This window comes from Urocampus carinirostris, chromosome 16 (assembly GCF_059441175.1).
Source record: "Urocampus carinirostris isolate Australia breed hairy pipefish chromosome 16, RoL_Ucar_1.0, whole genome shotgun sequence".
In the NCBI taxonomy this organism is placed as follows: domain Eukaryota; kingdom Metazoa; phylum Chordata; class Actinopteri; order Syngnathiformes; family Syngnathidae; genus Urocampus; species Urocampus carinirostris.
Genome location: NC_142364.1, coordinates 31,571,024 through 31,590,550, shown reverse-complemented (window position 1 = coordinate 31,590,550; position 19,527 = coordinate 31,571,024). Strand labels below are relative to the sequence as shown.

The window sequence follows — 19,527 nt, the reverse complement described above, 5'->3', positions numbered from 1 at the left end:
GTGGCAATAGTAGCCCTTACCTCATCACCTTTTTCTCCTTTGGTACCTCGCTCACCACGGTAGCCCCATGGGCCCTGAAATCGGATGAACATGATACGTTATTTCCATTTGAGAAGAAGTACTGTATATGCTTATCTACTGTCCTATCTCTGTCATTTCAAAGATTGTAACTAATACTCGTGATGAACCTACTATTGAACCAGCAACACCTTGTGACCCCTGCTGACCATCTTCTCCATTTTGCCCATCTCTGCCTGGGGCCCCTGCTCTTCCAGGTGGGCCTCTAGGGCCCCTCTCACCCTTTCGGACAACAACATTTCAAGCGTCATATTTAGGGCAGCAACAACTATTTAATATTGTCCACAAAAATCTATAGTAGAGATAGTTGACAATAAATAACATTTTCGACTTCTGTCGCCAGACAGTTTTTTTCCAACAGTGTGAATATAATCACTGCTGAGAGTCACTCATGCGCAATAGCGTCTCCGCCTCGAGTGCTAAAATACAGATATTACGTCGCCGACATCAAACATTTCGAAATATTAAGAGCATTTCAGCCTAGATGCGGCCAATAAAAAGACTACATGCAAAGTTTGCGACGTAGACCTTGCATATGATGGCAGTACCCTAGTGATGCACGGATATTTAAAGAGAATAGTAGGACAGTTGAACAAAGTGGTGTCTGACTCGCCTCAATAAGATTCAAGTCACATTACGGTTTGAATGGCATGCATTGTACATTTTATACACTAATATTTCGCTATAAACGAGAGCTTGGGCGTTATGCCAGACTGTACATGTAGAACAAATGTCAGTTGTTAAGATAATGAAAACGACAAACGTCAGTTGTTAAAACCAGTTGATTTCAGACTGTTGAGAATTGTTAAGTACCTTTGTTTGTCTTTGCAGTTGACTACTGAATGTTCTGTGATTTACTTTTTGTACAAATCAGCAATATGTTCAATAAAACATGTATTCTGAATTGTACTCATTTATCTTGTGTTTATTGTTATTTTCCACATAAATTAATCAAGTTCTTAAGAAAACATCAATCAAAACAATTATCTGATTACACAACTACAGTAATTACTTATTTTTCGCAGGGGTTATGTTTCAAAAAAGTCCCGCAATAAAAAAAACAATGAAGTGAAATCATTTATTTATTTATAGGATTATCAGTAACATAATTTATACGACTGCCATAAAATAACAACTATAAATCTACAAATATAAAGACAGAACAGAATTGAAGTTGAATGAATGGTCAACTAAATTGGACGGGCTTTTCCTTTCAGTGTAAGAAAGCAATGTAGAGAGAGGTTTGCTATCTGTTAGCATCAGGGACTAACGGGTTGAGCCAGCTCTCTGTGATGATTAAAGTACAAGAATCACAAATTCCGATGAGTTGTGGCACCAGGTCATCCATTTCATGTGTAATATATCTGAATTTGGTGAGATACAGGCTAGGCAGGGGTGGCTTAATAGAATTGTTATGTAGCATAGCCATATCAGTAGGCCAAACTCGCTGCCTCGCTATTGCTTTCTCTCCTGAAGCCGCCTCAGTCTCTTTCCGGACCTGATAACAATCCACGGAGCACCCACTGGTGCTCAGCATTTCTATGCACCCTTTTGACTTCAATCATCAGAGTCCAAGTTAATTGTTAAATTTCTTTTTAATGTAAGGAGCCGCTAAAATACTAGCTGTTGCTATGCTCTGCAGTTTCTTTTGGTCGTGGTTGGGTTCATTGACTTGTGCGCCCACCCCGGTGTTTGACTGACATCCTACATCAATCTATCAAAGTCGCGCACATCAAGAGTCACATCCACCCGATATACACGCATAAAACCTGCCCCTATGATAGAATTTGCTGTGTGCTGTCTGTGGAACACGATGAACGATACGTTAATATCAATGACAATAAAGAATTCAATTCAAAATCCACCAAGTATTAAAACCTCGAAAAATAATCTGCAATACAGCAAGGGATTACTGTAATCGTTTCAATAGTTGGTGACAAGTTAACAATTAAGATAGTTGGTTGCAGCCCTAGTCATATTTGCTTCTTGAGGCAACAGTAAAAGTATGCATAAGCATTCCATGTTGAAATCAAAATCTTAAAGGATGTAGGGGAAAAATTGTTAGAAAAAAGAGACTGGAACATAGTACCAACTGTAAATGAAATGGTAGCACTGACTGTGAGGTCAGAGGGCCTCCACGATTGATGCGAGTTGTCCATCACAGGGACAAGATGTCACCTGAACCGCAACAGCTTGACATGAAGCTTGTTGGCAGCAATAATTCATTGCAAAGCCAGATGGAAACCACGAATTGATTCACTGCGATTGAAGATAGCACCCATACAGGCCCACTAAATTATATGTGCTTAAAGATTGATGTCTTACTGGCAGACGGCAGACAGCGGATGGATTAAAAAGTATTTCAGTTGGCATATTTCACTCAAGAAAATTGTGTCCATATAGGGGACATGTATATGATTGCACACACTGATACTGCCTGATTTGTTTCCAATTTTCGTAGTTTTCATAGAAAACGCGTATTTCTGATTTGCAGTAAACTAGAGTAATAGACTAGAGAAGATTTGTAGTATTTGTAAACACTGAGGTCCCATTTCTAATTAACCTTTTACACAAACCTCCCCCTTTTCAATCTTGTTTTGGTATTAAACTGTACATTGAACACAGCGTTCGTACACCTGTATTATGGCCAAATTCAAGCACTTTTTATGCACTTTGAAAACCAAATTTTCCAACTTCTCTAGTACCATTCAAAGAGGAAATAATACATTATCGTATTTTAACAATTATAGTGATTCTGAATGCCAATATGTTACACTTTAGAATGACTTTACGATAGTTTCATGTTTGTGATTTTGTGTGAGTTTTTTTCCACAGTGAGTGAGGGCTTGCCCAAAACTGGTGATTCTATACTTTTTGCTAGGGGTTGTATATAGAAATACCCGGAAAAAAACATAAACATATTTGAATAAACACCACTAAAAGGCTCCAGTATGTATATAAATCTACAAATTTGGTGCTTACCATTTCTCCTGGTGTCCCCTGTCGCCCACGTTCCCCTGGTTCCCCAGGGGGCCCCTGAGAAAAAAGATCAGACCATTCAAAAATTGACCATTACCATGGAAAAGCCTGTCACAATAACATATATTAACAAATGATAATTGTGCAGAAAATGATTTAAGATAATCAGTATCATGTAACTAATATTGATGATGATAATGCAAGTATATCGGTCCAAAATAAGGACCTTTCAAAGAAGTTATAAATAAGATTAACAATATAAATTTTTAGTTTTTAATGCTAACATTTGATATTATTGAAAGTTTGCATTTGATCAAAATCTCACTGTAGTACAGTTACCAACTGAACGGATCGATTACTTGACTTTAATTAATTACTTAATTGACTAATTATTTATCACGACAGGTCCAACCAGGAATATTAGAAATTCCAAACCGGTATGCCAGTCTTGCCCATTTCCCCAGGTGGTCCGGTAGGTCCATCTTCAGTCTGAAAGCTCACAATAAATAAACATGGTAAGAAAACCACATATGAATAGAGTATAATAAAGTGACTTATGTTGTTGTGTCACATCATACTTACAGGCCAACCAGCGCTGAGTAACTGGTAGACATTGCTTTGCTGTAGGAAAACAAATATGATTCATAAAATATACACGCATAGGATTCACCAAGGACTAAAATCGCATTATGCAAGAGCCTTTATTCATTGCAGTGACTGTAACTTTTCTCCAGTTAATTTCCGTAGTTCATTTAAACCTCTTTTGGGGGTGACTGCAGACCACTTCAAAGCATGTGTAATAGCAGGCCACAAACCATGAACAGATTCAGTTGTCTCATCTTCCTCTAATAAAGGCTCTCTGTCTTTCTGACGTGCCGGGGGTGGATTATAAGGGAGGCCACCACAACATAAAACTTGAATTATTGTTCACAGAATTTGAGCATGAGCTAAGATTTTGTCCTCTTTTTCTCACTGTCCGCATGTTTGCACTTAATTAGTAGACTCGTCAGGAGATACAAAGAGAAATGAAGATATGGTAAAACTACAGTGCTTTCCCCCAAAATAGCCTTTTCTTGGTTTTCCAATGTTTAAAGACAGACAGACATAGGTACTGTAGGTAGGTGGATCGACGGAGGAACAGGTAGGCAAACAGGCAGGCAGGCAAACAGGCAGGCAAACAGGCAGGCAAACAGGCAGGCAGGCAGGCAAACAGGCATGCAGGCAGGCAGACAGGCAGGCAGGTAGGCAAGCAGGCAAGCAGGCAGGCAGGCAGACAGACAGACAAATAGACAGATAGATAGATAGATAGATAGATAGATAGATAGATAGATAGATAGATAGATAGATAGATAGATAGATAGATAGATAGATAGATAGATAGATAGATAGATAGATAGATAGATAGATAGATAGATAGATAGATAGATAGATAGATAGATAGATAGATAGATAGATAGATAGATGGATGGACAGACAGAGAGATGGAGAGATGTAGGAAGGGAGGGATGGACATACTCAGTATATATATTGTATTTTTTTAGTAAGAAAAGTACCAATTCATTGATTAATTTATAAGGTATTTCAAGTTTTGGTCATGCGTTTTCATTTTCAGTTTTCGGTTTCTGCCCCAAATTTTCCTTTTGGTGCATCCCTAATCTACTCTATCTTTATCATTTTTGACACCATGTTCGTCAGCCAGATATTCTCTTTACCTGGAAAGCGGCCCAATCCTCAGCCGTGTTCCTCCATAGGTACAGGGTTGGTAAACCTGGTGGTCCTGGAGGTCCAATATAACCCTTTTTTCCAGGTCTTCCTTCTGGACCGAACTTACCCTTTGTCAATCACAAGTCAGTTTACATAAATTTAGATTGATGAGATTTGAAGCTCTACTAAATGTGTTATGGATTACCAAACTGTTTGAACTGTTTGTGAGTCATTTCTTCTCACCTTATCACCTTTGAATCCGGGCCACCCAGGTTCTCCATCAGAGCCCTAAAAATGCATTGAAATTGTGAACATAATTTCACAAAGAGATAAAACACTCCAAAAAACAAATCTTTGTATCTATGTATCTATGTATCCATGTAGCTCTGTCTCTGTCTGTCTCTCTCTGTCTCTCTCTCTGTCTCTCTCTCTGTCTTTCTCGCCCTCTGTCTCTCTCTCTCTCTCTCTCTCTCTCTCTCTCCATTTTATAGTGTTTACAGTTGCAATAATGCTGGTAAATAATGTGTATGTAAATCTGACTATCCCAGATTTAGCCAGACGTAACGTAGGTGTGTGGTTCCCGCATCTTTTCCTAGCATAAATGGTGGATAATATGAGACATTCTATTCAACAATTTAAGACCACATCGACCCGTGTGCTCTGATTGAAGCATCAAAGACATGCTTCAACATGGTAGTGGTGGTATAATATCACCTCATCAATCTTAAACAGCAGTTAGAAGATAATAGTTCTCATCGTTTAACCAAAGCATATTGAGAAGCTAAATATCCTCTGCTCGAAGCTTTATTCTTTAACTTTGGCGATAGGGTCCACATGTAATGCATTTTTAGGTATTTGAAAAAAAAACAAAAAAAAAACATCTTCAATTGTGTGCACACACAGAAAAAAGTTAGCTTTTAAAAAAAAAAAAGTTATTTCTAATTATCAAGCAATCATTGAGATCGTATTGCCTCCATTTTTGGGTAAATTTGTTGTTTGTACATAGAAAACATGATTTGAAAACACTAGTAGGCCAAAGTTTGCCAGGGTTGGGCAAAATATGTGATGTTTAAAATGTCACGATGCAGACCTTGCTAAATTTCTTGCAGCTTAGAGCAGGGTTTTTTTTTAACAGGAACTAATAGCGTCACTACAGTTTTTGACGCATAATCAGCTTTTGCGATCCATCTTTTTGTTGTTTTTAGACCAGATGAGTAAAATAAACAAAACTAAAAATTAGTTTGAAAAGTTTTACAAATGTAAGTATAGTTTCATTCTGTGTGTATTATACAAACGATTATTTTATGTTATAAATCTAAGAAAATACACTTTTTCCCCCAAAGACAAAACTTAATATTGCCTATGCTAAAATTAACATCCATAAAAGTCATAGCGCACCCAGCAGTGTTTTAACTAAATCTCAGACGATTTTGTCACCCACTCAAACAACAACACTCTGACTGAATTCAAAACCATGCAATGTAGCCCAAAAGGATAGAGAACGCTCAAAAATAACAATTTAAGTGTTTTGAAACTTTTAAACTAACACATGGTGATAAATTGAGTTAATTTATCACGTCATTTTAGATAAAGTCTTTAGGAATACCCTAATACAGCACATTTCTTTAACACTAAATAAATACATTATTTTCTATTATTGTAATCACTGACTATAACACGGTTTACTTTTCACAGTTTTGCTATTTTTTGGATTTGGACTTTGAAGAAAGGTGGCGGTGTCGCGCTAATTTCTGAAAAAATACTCAAACTTACTCCTCGTACCTCTAATAATTATAAGGCGTTTGAGGCTCTTGTTATGCGGTCCTCCCTATTGTCAATTTATGTAGTAACTATTTATCGCGCACCAGGACCCTACTCAGTTTTCTTGGATGAATTCTCTGAACTGTTGTCTGACCTAGTAACCTATGCAGACAAAATCATAATTATGGGGGACTTTAACATTCATATGAACTGCCCACTCAGTTCACTAACTGTTGCGTTTCGGTCTCTAATTGATACATTTGGTTTTACTCAACTGGTTGATTTGCCAACTCATAAAGATGGAAACACGCTAGACTTGGTTCTGACTCGAGGAGTTTCAACCTCAAACATGACGGTGTTACAGTGTAAAACTATTATTTCTGATCATTATTTAGTTACATTTGAGGTGCTAGCTAAATGCAGTATTAAAAAAGCTGAAGGATTTAGCGGACGCAATATAAGCACTGGCACAGTTTCTGAGCTCTCTGAGTTCTGTTGTTTCCTTTATATAAAGGCTCTATCAACTCACTCATGAATGAGTTTAATTCTACCCTGGCTAGTGTCCTGGATTCAGTAGCGCCCATACGGCTTAAATCACGACCTAAAAGACGCACGTCTTGGTTAACTGATGAAACTAGATCCCTTAAACAAGAATGCAGGAAATCTGAAAGAAAATGGCGCGCTACTAAGCTTGAGGTTTTCCGTCAAACCTGGAATGACAGCTTGTTAAAGTATAAAGCAGCCCTTGCCTCTACAAAATCAGCCTACCTTTCGAAGGTGATTGCGTCACAAAAGAATAACCCCAAAATCCTTTTCGACACTGTAGCATTACTAACAAGGCAACAGATTATCCCAGATAGTTCTACCCGTTCAGCCCATGGCTTTATGGTCTTCTTTAATAAGAAGATTCAATGCATACAAGAAGAAATTTCTGAAGACAGTGTTAATACAACACATACTAAAGGGCAGAAATCTATAGATGCACGACATGGTGGCTGTCCAGGGAATTTGTCCCGATTTAGTGATCTGTCACTTGATAATCTTAAACAGGTGGTGAATACGGCCAAACCGACGACTTGCCTGTTTGACCCGCTTCCGGGTTCGCTTATTAAAGGTCTTTTTGGGGTCCTTGGACCTTCAGTTCTAAATATTATAAACATATCACTCTCCTCAGGTGTAGTTCCAGCGGCTTTTAAGTCCGCTGTTATTAAACCTACACTGAAACGACCCAACCTTGATCCAGAAAGCTTATGTAATTATAGACCTGTGTTAAACCAATCATTTCTTTCTAAAGTACTTGAAAAAGTAGTGGCACAGCAGCTGAATGATTTTATATCCAAGAACAATCTTTTTGAATCAATGCAATAAGGATTCAGGGCTAACCACTCTACTGAAACAACTCGGATTAAGGTAACCAATGATCTTCTACTGGCAATGGATTCTGGCGCTTCATCACTTTTGCTGCTGCTGGACATTAGTGCTGCTTTTGACACAGTGGACCATAATATCTTACTAGAACGGTTGGAAAAATGGATTGGTCTCTCAGGAACCGTCCTCTCATGGTTCAGATCCTACCTCTCAGATAGGACGCACTGTGTTAAATAAGGCGAAATTACATCTGAGCCCTTTAGTGTTACCTGTGGTGTTCCGCAGGTTCAGTACTTGGCCCCCTTCTTTTCAGCATTTACATGCTTCCATTAGGTGATATTATTTGCAAGTATAATATCAGTTTCCATTGCTATGCAGATGACACTCAACTATATCTTCCATTGGAGGAATCTGCCACACTAAATTATGGAAATTTGGAGGCTTGCCTCACTGAGATAAAAAAGTGGATGTCACTCAATTTCTTGCGTCTTAACTCTGAAAAGACCGAAATGTTAGTTATTGGTCCTTCTAAATGCTGTGACTTATTCTCAAAAACTGCTGTGAACATTGACAAATGTCACATCACACAGTGACTCAGTTAAAAATTTAGGTGTCATATTTGACCCTGATCTGTCCTTTTAAACACACGTGAAGAAAATTACTAGAACCGCTTTCTTTCATCTTCGCAACATTGCTAAAATTCGTCCTATGCTGTCTCAGTCGGATGCGGAGATTATAATTCACGCGTTTGTTACCTCCCGTCTCGATTACTGTAATGCACTACTCTCCGGTCTCCCGAAATCCAGAATCAAGAGTCTTCAGCTGGTACAAAATGCTGCAGCGAGGCTTTTAACTAGGACACGAAAGTCTGATCACATTACGCCGATTTTAGCTAACCTACATTGACTCCCTGTTAGCTTAAGATGTGATTTCAAGGTTCTCTCGGTATTATACTAAATCATTCATGGACTTGCTCCCCCATATCTTTCAGATTTGATTTCCCCCTATGTTCCGGTCCCAAGCCTTCGTTCTGAAAGCGCTGGTCTACTGGTGATCCCAAGAGCCAAGAAGTGTTCCGCAGGTTCGAGAGCGTTCTCCATCTGGGCACCGGTGCTGTGGAATGCTCTTCCCCCTGAGATCCGATCTGCAACCTCAGTGGAATTGTTTAAATCGAATCTTAAGACACACTTCTACTCTATAGCATATATATATATATATATATATTTTTTTTTTTTTTTGTTGACAATATCTCTGTACTATTTGTATTTGCAACATCCATTGCAGCCTGGTCATCCTGAAAGGGGGATTACCACATGTGCGGTCCCTTCTCAAGGTTTCTTCATTTTCCTCATGTTGAGGTTTTTGAGTTTTTCCTTGCCCTCATGTTGGTTTCAGATCAGGGGATGGTGTAATAATAGTCTGAAATAATAGTCTCTGCAATAACCTGTGCAGCCCTTTGAGACTCTTTGTGATTAAGGGCAATACAAATAAAAATGACTTGACCTGACTTTACTTGTGTCCTGCAAATTGACTAGCTGAACTGTGTCCCTGCTTAGTATTGTTTGATGGGACAGTAGTTATTTGTTAAAGTAAAACTAAATCAAAAACGTTATGCAATTATTTGATTCTGCAAACTACTGCTTAAACCTGTAAAAAATGTTTGTTCATTGGTTTTGTTGCATAACATAGTATTTAGTCGCATAAGAGTTGTCGAAAAATAGGGTTTTTACTTTATGGAACACGAATATCACGGGTTTTATTTTGGAACGTAATCCGCAATGCCTCCATGAATCTTCTGCACTGCTTACCTTCCCTAGAGAAAAAATAGAAACACCCACCTCTTGCCCAGGTGGACCCATTTTTCCCTGTGGTCCAGGTTGGAGACGATATATTTTTCCATCCGAACCAAGGACTTGGTCTCCGTCTTTCGATATAATGGTTATGATTTCAGATTTAATTTTGTTCTGAACTTTTTTTTGAACTGTGTATGTAATGTTTTGGGTGCTTATCTGTCTGCCATGCTCATCTGCCTTTCTGACATAAGGGCTTTGGAGGATGATGTCAGATGGAGTTGAGAGACTGGTCCATTCTTCATTGTCCTCCTTTTGTGGAGTAGAGTGAAAGGGCGGTGAGGGGTTTGAAGAGATTATTGGAGTATCAACAGGCTTCTTGCGATTATTTCTCATGTCAAGATTTGAGATTTCGTCAGTTGGCTTCCCCGGAAACAATGTGGTCGTCCTCCCACCCGGGTCAACTTTTTTATCCGCTGTGATGTTGTCCTCAACATGCTTCGACGCCACTTCAGGTTTCCCCTTCTGGTTTGCCCTTAGTCTGTCTTTTAAAGGCTTCCATTGAGGGTTGATTTGTCCGCCGGTTGGCAAAATCAGATCTAGCAATTCTGTGTCCTCTTCCACAACAAAGACTCTTCCACGTCCTATTGCACCTTTACGACTGCTTCCTGAGGCCAGAGTCCCATCACCTCGAAGTTCTTCTTGGTGCCACATCATATTTTGCTAGGAAAGAAAAAAGAGTAAGACAACATATCAATTGTGAAACCTGTGAAATAGATGCATTTATTGTACTAAATCTTTAAAAAAAATTTAAGGAACTATCTCTCCCCCACACCTGATTACTACACTACCATTCAAATGTTTGGACTGACTCTGACCATTTTGTGTTTACCATGAAAAACTTGCACGTTTATTTATCAAATGAATTGTCCAATGTATTTGCTCCTTTGCCCTTATTAATCTTTTCCTTTTGTTAGCCAGTGTCAGATATGGCTTTTTCTTTGCCACTCTGCCTCGAAGGCCAGCAACTTACCTCTTCACTGTAGATGTTGACACTGGTGTTTTGTGGGTATTTATTATTCTTATTATTATTCAACAAGCATTTTCAAGAATTTCATGCACCCATACAAACCCTGTAGTATGGTTTCCCTTTCTTTGGTTCTGTACAAACGCTCTACCATTATTCATTCAAGCTGTTCCTTGCTCGACTTAGCTGCAGGCACACACGATATACATCACGTTAAAGCTTAGGGAACAGTAGCACAGCAAGTGCTCCCGGTTGTAAATTCGGCTCCGTCATAAGAGTCCAACAAGGAAAACCCCTGTGGGAAGTTGAAAAGTTGTATAAAAGGGAAAATGGCAGGAGCTCACCCTGAGAAATTCTTGGGCAGATCATGTTATAAAGAACATACAACTATAGTTTTAGCATCATATCCCATTACAACTGATGTATCGGAAACTGGCAATATACTGAAACGTTTAAAACAGATTAACTATGGATAGCAAGTGGGACTTACAGGAGATCAATTAAAGAAAGTGAGGAAAGAACAGCTGCAGAGTTCAGATGAGAGCTGTTCCAGAAAAACCCAGGATGATTTATGTTTACGACTTGGGATGTGAATTCTTAGAAACACAAAACTATTTCAGGTACTCGTTAAACATCATAGTTTGGTTTAGAGATTTCATTGAAGGGAGATAAAAAATGATGACATTATTTTGCTTAAAAAAACAATTGAATACCATAAATTCCGTACTACATAGCACACCTGATTAAAAGCTGCATGCTCAAATTTAACGACACCCAATTTTGTCTTTGTACAAGCCGCACCGGATTTTAAGCTATAACAACGAAGTAATTCACGTCTATTATTTACGTTTAAGCTCGGGGCACACATCACTCCGTTTTTAGCGTTGTGGTTTTTAATTTTGCTTCGAGTTGTTAACATCAGGTGTTTTCGGATCATTCAAGATGGCGATTAAACGAATGAGGGCTGCTTCGCCTAAAATGTGGGCCTGATATTTCTAAACAAATGGGCCAAGGTAACTATACTGTGGAGAACAGTGCCAGATTGCAACACAGATGCATTTTTCTGTGTCGTAGTCATTAATGGTTGCCACAGTACCAAAATGCATTCACTTGTCATCGTTACTCAAGAATTTAAGAAGACTTCAGCGACTTGAAATTGACGGCAAAAATACAGACCGCAAATTGTATGGGTGTTGATAAATAACTTGTACTGCGGTTCAACTCAGGAGGAAATACAAATACAAATTGAGGACTTGATTTGTGGGTGAGAAAGTTGAAATATCACGAGTGCCTTGTAAATATTTAATAAAGTACCTTTGAACTTCCTGTTTTACTCCTGTTACCTATTATAAAAATAATGTTTGGAAAACATGGATTCATTTCTTTGCTGGAACGGCATCATATATGATTTCAGACAATACCGCTGTGTTTTGTATTTCGAGCGAATGCATTTTTCCTTGGTGCTGCGCAAACTTGACTGATTTGTGACTGCTGTACAATAACAGAAGTTGTGGTGATTCATACAATTTTATTGGACTTCTGTGAACTATTCATTCATTTTATTTTTCTATTATTGCTGGGCAAAATGTTTTTCCTGCTGCGAAAAATAAACAACCCGAAGAAGAATGAAGAACAAGCCGCACCATATTTAAAGCAGTCAGTGCTTAAAATGTAGCACAAAGTAGCAGCTTGTAGTTCTGAATTTACGGAAGTTTAGTCGGAGTTGGAGGATGTTTTCATTAAAGACCATGAATGAAATAATTATGAAGAAATATGTGCTCTAATTCCGTAGGTCAACGTGAGGCCAATGAAGGGCAGAGGCAGGCAAGAGGACTAACAAGGTGCCCCAAGAGAAAACAAAGGCCTTTTCATACTTTCTTATCCTGATCCCCGGCCCGGCAGCCCGCTCTACTTGACAAACTGACACTGGATCCCTCCTTAGCTTATCTCCCCCCGTCTGCCAGGCTCCCCTATAGATCCTCAAGAAAGAAAGGTTTCACATCCACTCAATGAATCAAAGCATAGATGCGGGGTAAGAGCCCTCTTAATCTATCCATCTATCTCTCTCTCTCTCTCTCTCTCTCTCTCTCTCTCTCCCTCTCTCTCTCTCTCTCTCTCTCTCTCTCTCTCTCTCTCTCTCTCTATCTATCTATCTACCTTGGTCATATCCCATGAGAGGGGTGATCGACAGCAAGACAAACACATAAACAAAGGAAATTAAAAAAAGGGAAAAAGTAGCAAAAACATGCACAAAAACTTTTTGGGACCAGGGCCAAACACCCAAACAAGTTAAGCACCTCGACACCCAAATTGGTCATGCTTTCGTCCCTCCAGATGAAACGGGACACTAGAAAGTGGCCATGTCACTCGGGTCAGGGTGACACTTAATCTATTAAGGTAATAACCTTTTTTCACATATATTTGGAATTTTTAATATTTGCCTTAAATGCAAGAGTACATGACGTTTTTCTGCTACGTCTGTGAAACTGCCGCTTTAAATACGGTGCTGCTTATTCATTTTTTTAATTAAGTGGTAGCACTAAAAGAAAACGTCAAGCTGCTCTTCTCCACAACGCATGGGCTTTAAATACAAAAAATAGGAGATTTAAAAGCACTTTATTCAATAATTACAACATACTCAAAATATTCGAACTTTTTCACTCACAAATCAAGTCCTAAATTTAGGAAGATATCTATCAAAAACGCCAAATTTCTCTTTCCATATAATTGGTGTTAATGTCGAGTCGCTGAAGTTTGCTTTAAACCTCAAGGAAAGATAACAAGTAAATGCAATTTGATCAAGTACAGCTGTGTTTGTTGTTTCCTTTTGTTAATTAGTGGTTGATATTTTCATGAGATCAAACCTTTCTTGTGTGGAGTTTGCATGTTCTCCCCGTGCTTGCATGGGTTTCTTCCGAGCACTCCGGTTTCCTCCCATATTCCCCCAAAACCTGCATGTCAGGTTAATTGGCTGGTCCAAATTGTCCCTAGGTGTGAATGAGCGAGTGAGTTGTGAGTCTCAGTGTGCCCTGTAACTGGCTGGCAACCAGTTCAGGGTGTCCCCTGCCCACTCCCCAAAGATAGTTGGGATATATATAGTCACGGTTGCTATGGCGCCCAATTGGTCCCCGCCGTGTGGCACCAGGTTCTGTCCCGGTTGCCACGGCGCCCAATTGGCCCAGCCCATGGACACCAGCTGAAACGCGTTGACAGATTGCTCCCTGACTACTTAAATGCTGTCTGGGAGTCGCCTGGTGTCGGAGCGTCTGCGAAACTCCTGCTAAACTCTGTTGTGTTTTGCCAAGCCCTGTGATTCCCGTTTTACCTGTGTTTTTGCTCTTGTTTTGCCAAGCCCTGTGAATCTCCGTTTTTCCTGTATTGTTCTCGCCCAGACCTTATTGATTATGTGTGTGTATATATCAGACATGGGACCAAGTCACACATGTGCAAGTCTCAAGTAAGTCTCAAGTCTTCACCTTCAAGTCCCAAGTAAGTCCCAAGTATTTTTTTCTTGGGCAAGTCAAGTCACAAGTCAAGTCCCGAGTCTTAGATTGCCAAGTCCAAGTCAAGTCACAAGTCATAAAAACAGCGACTCGAGTCGACTCGAGTCCAAGTCACTAAGTCTCAAGTCCCCATGTCTGGTATATATACTGGACTGTCTCAGAAAATTAGAATATTGTGATAAAGTTCTTTATTTTCTGTAATGCAATTAAAAAAACAAAAATGTCATACATTCTGGATTCATTACACATCAACTGAACTATTTCAAGCCTTTTATTATTTGAATATTGCTGAATTTGGCTTACAGCTTAAGAAAACTCAAAAATCCTATCTCAAAATATTAGAATATCATGAAAAAGTATACAAGTAGGCTATTCAACTAATCACCTGAATCATCTAATTAACTCGAAACACCTTGCGAGGGTTTCCTGAGCCTTAAAAACACTCAGCTTGGTTCAGTAAACTAAATCACTGCTGATCTGACTGCTGTCCAGAGGACCATCATTGATACCCTCCATCAGGAGGGTAAGACACAAAAAGAAATTTCTCAAAGAGCAGGCTGTTCACAGAGTGCAGTTTCAAAGCATATCCACAAAAAGTCTGTTGGAAGGGAAAAATGTGGCCGGAAACGCTGCACAACCAAGAGAGATGACCGCAGCCTTAACAAAATTGTGAAGAAGAGCCGCTTCCAGAATTTGAGGGAGCTTCAAAGACAGTGGGCTGAAGCTGGAGTCCAGGTATCAAAAGTCACAGTTCACAGACGTGTCCGGGAAATGGGCTACAATAGCCGTATTCCCATGGTCAAGCCACTTCTGAACTCAAGACAACAGAGGAAGCGTCTGACTTGGGCTATGGAGAAGAAGCACTGGACAGTTGCAGAGTGGTCCAAAGTCCTCTTTTCAGACGAAAGCAAGTTTTGCATTTCGTTTGGAAGTCAAGGCGCCAGAGTCTGGAGAAAGGCTGGAGAGGAGCAAAATCCAAGTTGCTTGAAATCCAGTGTGAAGTTCCCACAGTCAGCAATGGTTTGGGGAGCCATGTCAGCTGCTGGTGTTGGTCCACTGTGTTTCATCAAGTCCAGAGTAAATGCAACTGTGTACCAAGAGATTTTAGAGCACTACATGCTTCCATCTGCTGAAAAGCTCTATGGAGATGAGGATTTCATTTTCCAGCATGATCTGGCACCTGCCCACAGTGCCAAAACCACCAGTATCTGGTGCACTGACCATGGCATCACTGTCCTTGATTGGCCTGCTAATTCCCCTGACCTGAACCCCATCAAGAATTTGTGGGGTATAGTTAAGAAGAAGATGAAAGACACCAGACCTACAAATGCAAATGAGATGAAGGCCGCTATCGAAGCATCCTGGGCATCAATAACACCTCAGCAATGCCACAGGCTGATTGCCTCCATGCCACGCCGGATTGATGCAGTAATCCGTGCAAAAGGATTCCCAACCAAGTACTGAGTGCATCAATGGACATTTTCAAATGTTTGATTTAGTTTTGCTGTTATAAAATTATTTTTTTTTACTTGGTCTGAGGAAGTATTCTAATATTTTGAGATAGGATTTTTGAGTTTTTTCAGCTGTAAGCCAAAATCAGCAATATTCAAATAATAAAAGGCTTGAAATAGTTCAGTTGATGTGTAATGAATCCAGAATGTATGACATTTTTGTTTTTTTAATTGCATTACAGAAAATAAAGAACTTTATCACAATATTCTAATTTTCTGAGACAGTCCAGTATATATATATATATATATATATATATATATATATATATATATATATATATATATATATATATATATATATATATATATTTGTATGTATGCATATGTGTATATGTATGTATGTGTGTGTGTAACATGTAGCAAGCAGCTACTGAGTAGGAAAAGAGAGCTAATAAATCAATCATTCATTCTTCATTTAACATTATACAGCAATGGCTCAGCTTTTTTAAGTCAACTGTTGGACTTGCACAGACTTGAAACCTAAGATTAATACTGAACAAATATTTTTTACTTTGTGCATCAAAGATGTACTATTCCATATACAATAAGAGGTACTCCTGAACTATGCTGCTTGCAGTTCATGGTGATTGTGATGAGAAAAAGTGGGTTCAATGTGATATACTCCAAAACATTACATGACACCTGTAGGCGATCATGTGTAACAGAAGGATCTTTACACGGTTTCTTTGCAAATCTCAACGGGGAAGGTCGAGCCTTCAGAATGAGGGCAGATGTTAGCAGGTTACACCTGGACTGTGTTAATAGTTATTACTAGCGCGCTTCTCTTTCAGCATGTTCAGGCATCTGTCTGCCTTAAGCTGACAGATCGGACTATTAGAAGCTTTATGGGAACTTAATGGCAACCCTATTCATTGACAAAATGCTGTAGGCGAGAACAGTATCAACACGCAAACACAATGAAAAGCAATAAGTACAAAGGCTTAATAAAATGGGAAGGTCCGTAAATCTAGCCAAAACACACAAACATTTTTAGACTGGCTGAGTCTTGAAAATTGGCTGACTTTGAATTCCCATAATTTAGGGCAATCAGTATATTTATATGCAGGGAATAGTCAGATTATTATATATTATAGTATAGGTATATGGGTTTTGTAAAGCCATGTAAAACTGCACAGAAATCGCAATATGTTTTAGATTCGAATTAATTCAAATTGTCTGGCGGGTTAAAAAATATAATTTTACCCAAAGTGATTTAGCATCATTTAACACTGTTCAGGAGTTTCACTTCCCATTTGTGAACATCACACTACACTTTGTGGTTACCAGAAACACTATTACTACTGCAATGTCCAGTTTTTACTTATTTATTAATTTACACAATGCACACTCGATTTTAAATAAATGGACCGGAGCCTCTAAAGACTCCGCCCCTATGACGCAAGTGACACTAGCTGAGCGGAAGAAAGAACGGAAGGATCGGTTTGGGGGGCGGGTGTAGTGCTAGGAATTAAATAGACTGAACCATTTCAAGGAAGTGGAGTATTTCCGATGCTGTTCACTTTTTTCTTTCTGTTTTACTTTTTTATTTTTCATTGAGCATTTTCCATCATATTTAAGCCTAGCCTGCCCAATTTGGGTAAAAAAGAGTTTTAAATTATCTATAATTTTGGGGGTGCTTGGGTTGAATTTGGTGGTACTTGAGCACCCCCCAATAACGGGCTAATAACGCCCATGATAGACATTGAAAATGAGGAGAAAAGACGTCAATGATTTTTTTCCTTGCAAGGAGAACAGGATATGACTGTACCTAAACCCTCTAATTGCACAATTTCTAATTTCTTTAAAAAGTCCACCCCTGAGCCTCTTTCTTTTTATGAAATCTCCAAAGTTACAAAAAGCGGATCCTCCCTAAAGTGTGTGGATATCAACGAACGGCTACGTTAGTGGCCAAAAGTGAAAATGATGCAAACAGTGCATATTTTGACACAGTAGTCAAAATAACAAACAACCATGGCATCTTATAACTATAGCCTTATCCCCCTTGTCTTATAACATTATCTTCTCTGTTCCTTTATCTTCTTGCTCATACCTCACTATGAATGTGTAAAACTGGAGTGTCATGCCCAATTTCGTTGTCACAATATGTTAGCCCATTTGTAACAATGACAATAAAGGTATATTCTATTCTATTCTATTCTATCTAATGCAATTTCCTTTATAGAAAGTTCCATTTCTTAAAACATTACTAAATGTGCTCCCCTACTTACGAACATTCAAGTTACGAACAGCCGTACGTACATACGAAAAAAAAATTCGGGATATCGAAAAAATATCCGGACATTGGTGTAAGTTAGGATTTATATTGTGTGCACCTTTATCCGAGTAGAGGACGGTGCTGTAGTGCTTCTTTCCGCAGCGTGGCACTGTGAGAGGTCATCCAGCATCCACCCTGAAGAAGAAATCCGGCTTCTACTTCCTGGTTTGTGTGTATACACACTGCACTGTATCTCTTACACGCTAAGAACTTCAACGTTTTTATTGTTTAATATCTCATGCTGAGGCGTGCATCCATTTGATACGGTTGGTGTAAAGCTTAAAGAAGAGGCGAACCGTTTCATTTGAAGTGAAAGTGGAATATGGAAGTTTGATGCAGTTGAGAAAATGGTTTGATTGCTTTTTTTTGTCCACTTCTTACCACATAGGAGGAAGTCGCCTGAATCTTCCAAAAGTAAGTAAAACTTAACTTTATTCATCTCTATAGTCAAGTCAAGCCTCGTTTATTTGTGATTCCCATTAATCACAAGGAGTCTCAAAGGGCCTCACAGACCACAGAATGTCAACGCCTAATGTGTAGCTTTGTTCTTCAGTACTATGCGTTATCATTCAGCCTGCTTTGATAAGTTATAGAGCATATTATTTAATTAAACGTTTATTTTTCAGTTTCAAAACAATACAGGTTGCTTATACAGGCCTTAAACATACAAAATATAGCACTGAAGCAACTTACAAACCAATTCCACTTACGAACGTCCGTACATTTTTTGTTTTGAGCAAGCAAAATAAAGGTATCAGCGGTCCTTTCATGTTGAATTTTTTAGTTTACATAAACACTTAAAAAATTTTTGTTGCCTTATGTGCATGGTCTTTTTTTTCTACTGCACTTTGTACTTCTTTGTTGATGATGCAAGGATTTTTGGTCTTGTAGTGCAGAAATTAAATGTACAACCTAAGTAGGCCCCAGGCAAATATTTTGATTTCTCCGCAACAATTACATTACATTATCTATCAGAAAGGCAAATATAGTGAAGTTGTCATATACATAAATCATTTAAGTTCAATATTTTCACAGGCATTTTATGAGCATGAGCACAACTTTTAAACAATTATGTGTAACTACAACAAGCACATTTTTTGAGCGAGAAAGAATAAACTGTGTAACTTCATTGTTTGCAATCATTGACATTTATGAATTTCTCGTTTATTCAATATCAAAAGTTAAATGCAGAAAAATATGAGTCCTATATTTCGAGACAACAGCAATAGGGCTACCATACTGTTCAGAATAATGCCAGATTGTAACAGGGAGTTGACTTTTTGTGTTATTATCATTAGTGGTTGCCGCAAATTGAATTTAACTTGACATCATTCCCCGAGGATTTAAGGAAACTTCAGCACCCTGATTGTGACCCTGGTGCGACGGAAAAAGAAGTTTAGCGTTTTACATAGTTGAAATATGGTGAGTATGTTGTAAATATTGAATAAAGTATTGTCAAACCTCTTGTTTTGCTTGTGTTATGTATTATATAAATAATGTTGTTAAAATATGGACTCATTTCTCTCAAAGG

The 19,527-nt window shown here is 38.6% G+C and overlaps 1 protein-coding gene across 1 annotated transcript in view; it reads right to left on the bottom strand.

The window, feature by feature from the left end:
* Positions 1-19,527, bottom strand: part of LOC148351068 (uncharacterized) — a 136,416-nt gene that overhangs the window by 56,911 nt on the left and 59,978 nt on the right. The window contains exons 7-14 of the mRNA XM_088320028.1: positions 9,729-10,403; positions 5,005-5,049; positions 4,770-4,889; positions 3,640-3,678; positions 3,493-3,546; positions 3,061-3,114; positions 193-300; positions 21-74 (exon numbers count right to left, since the gene is read on the bottom strand). Of these exons, the coding sequence (XP_088176154.1) occupies positions 21-74; positions 193-300; positions 3,061-3,114; positions 3,493-3,546; positions 3,640-3,678; positions 4,770-4,889; positions 5,005-5,049; positions 9,729-10,403 (1,149 nt within the window). The remainder of the gene's footprint in view (positions 1-20; positions 75-192; positions 301-3,060; positions 3,115-3,492; positions 3,547-3,639; positions 3,679-4,769; positions 4,890-5,004; positions 5,050-9,728; positions 10,404-19,527) is intronic.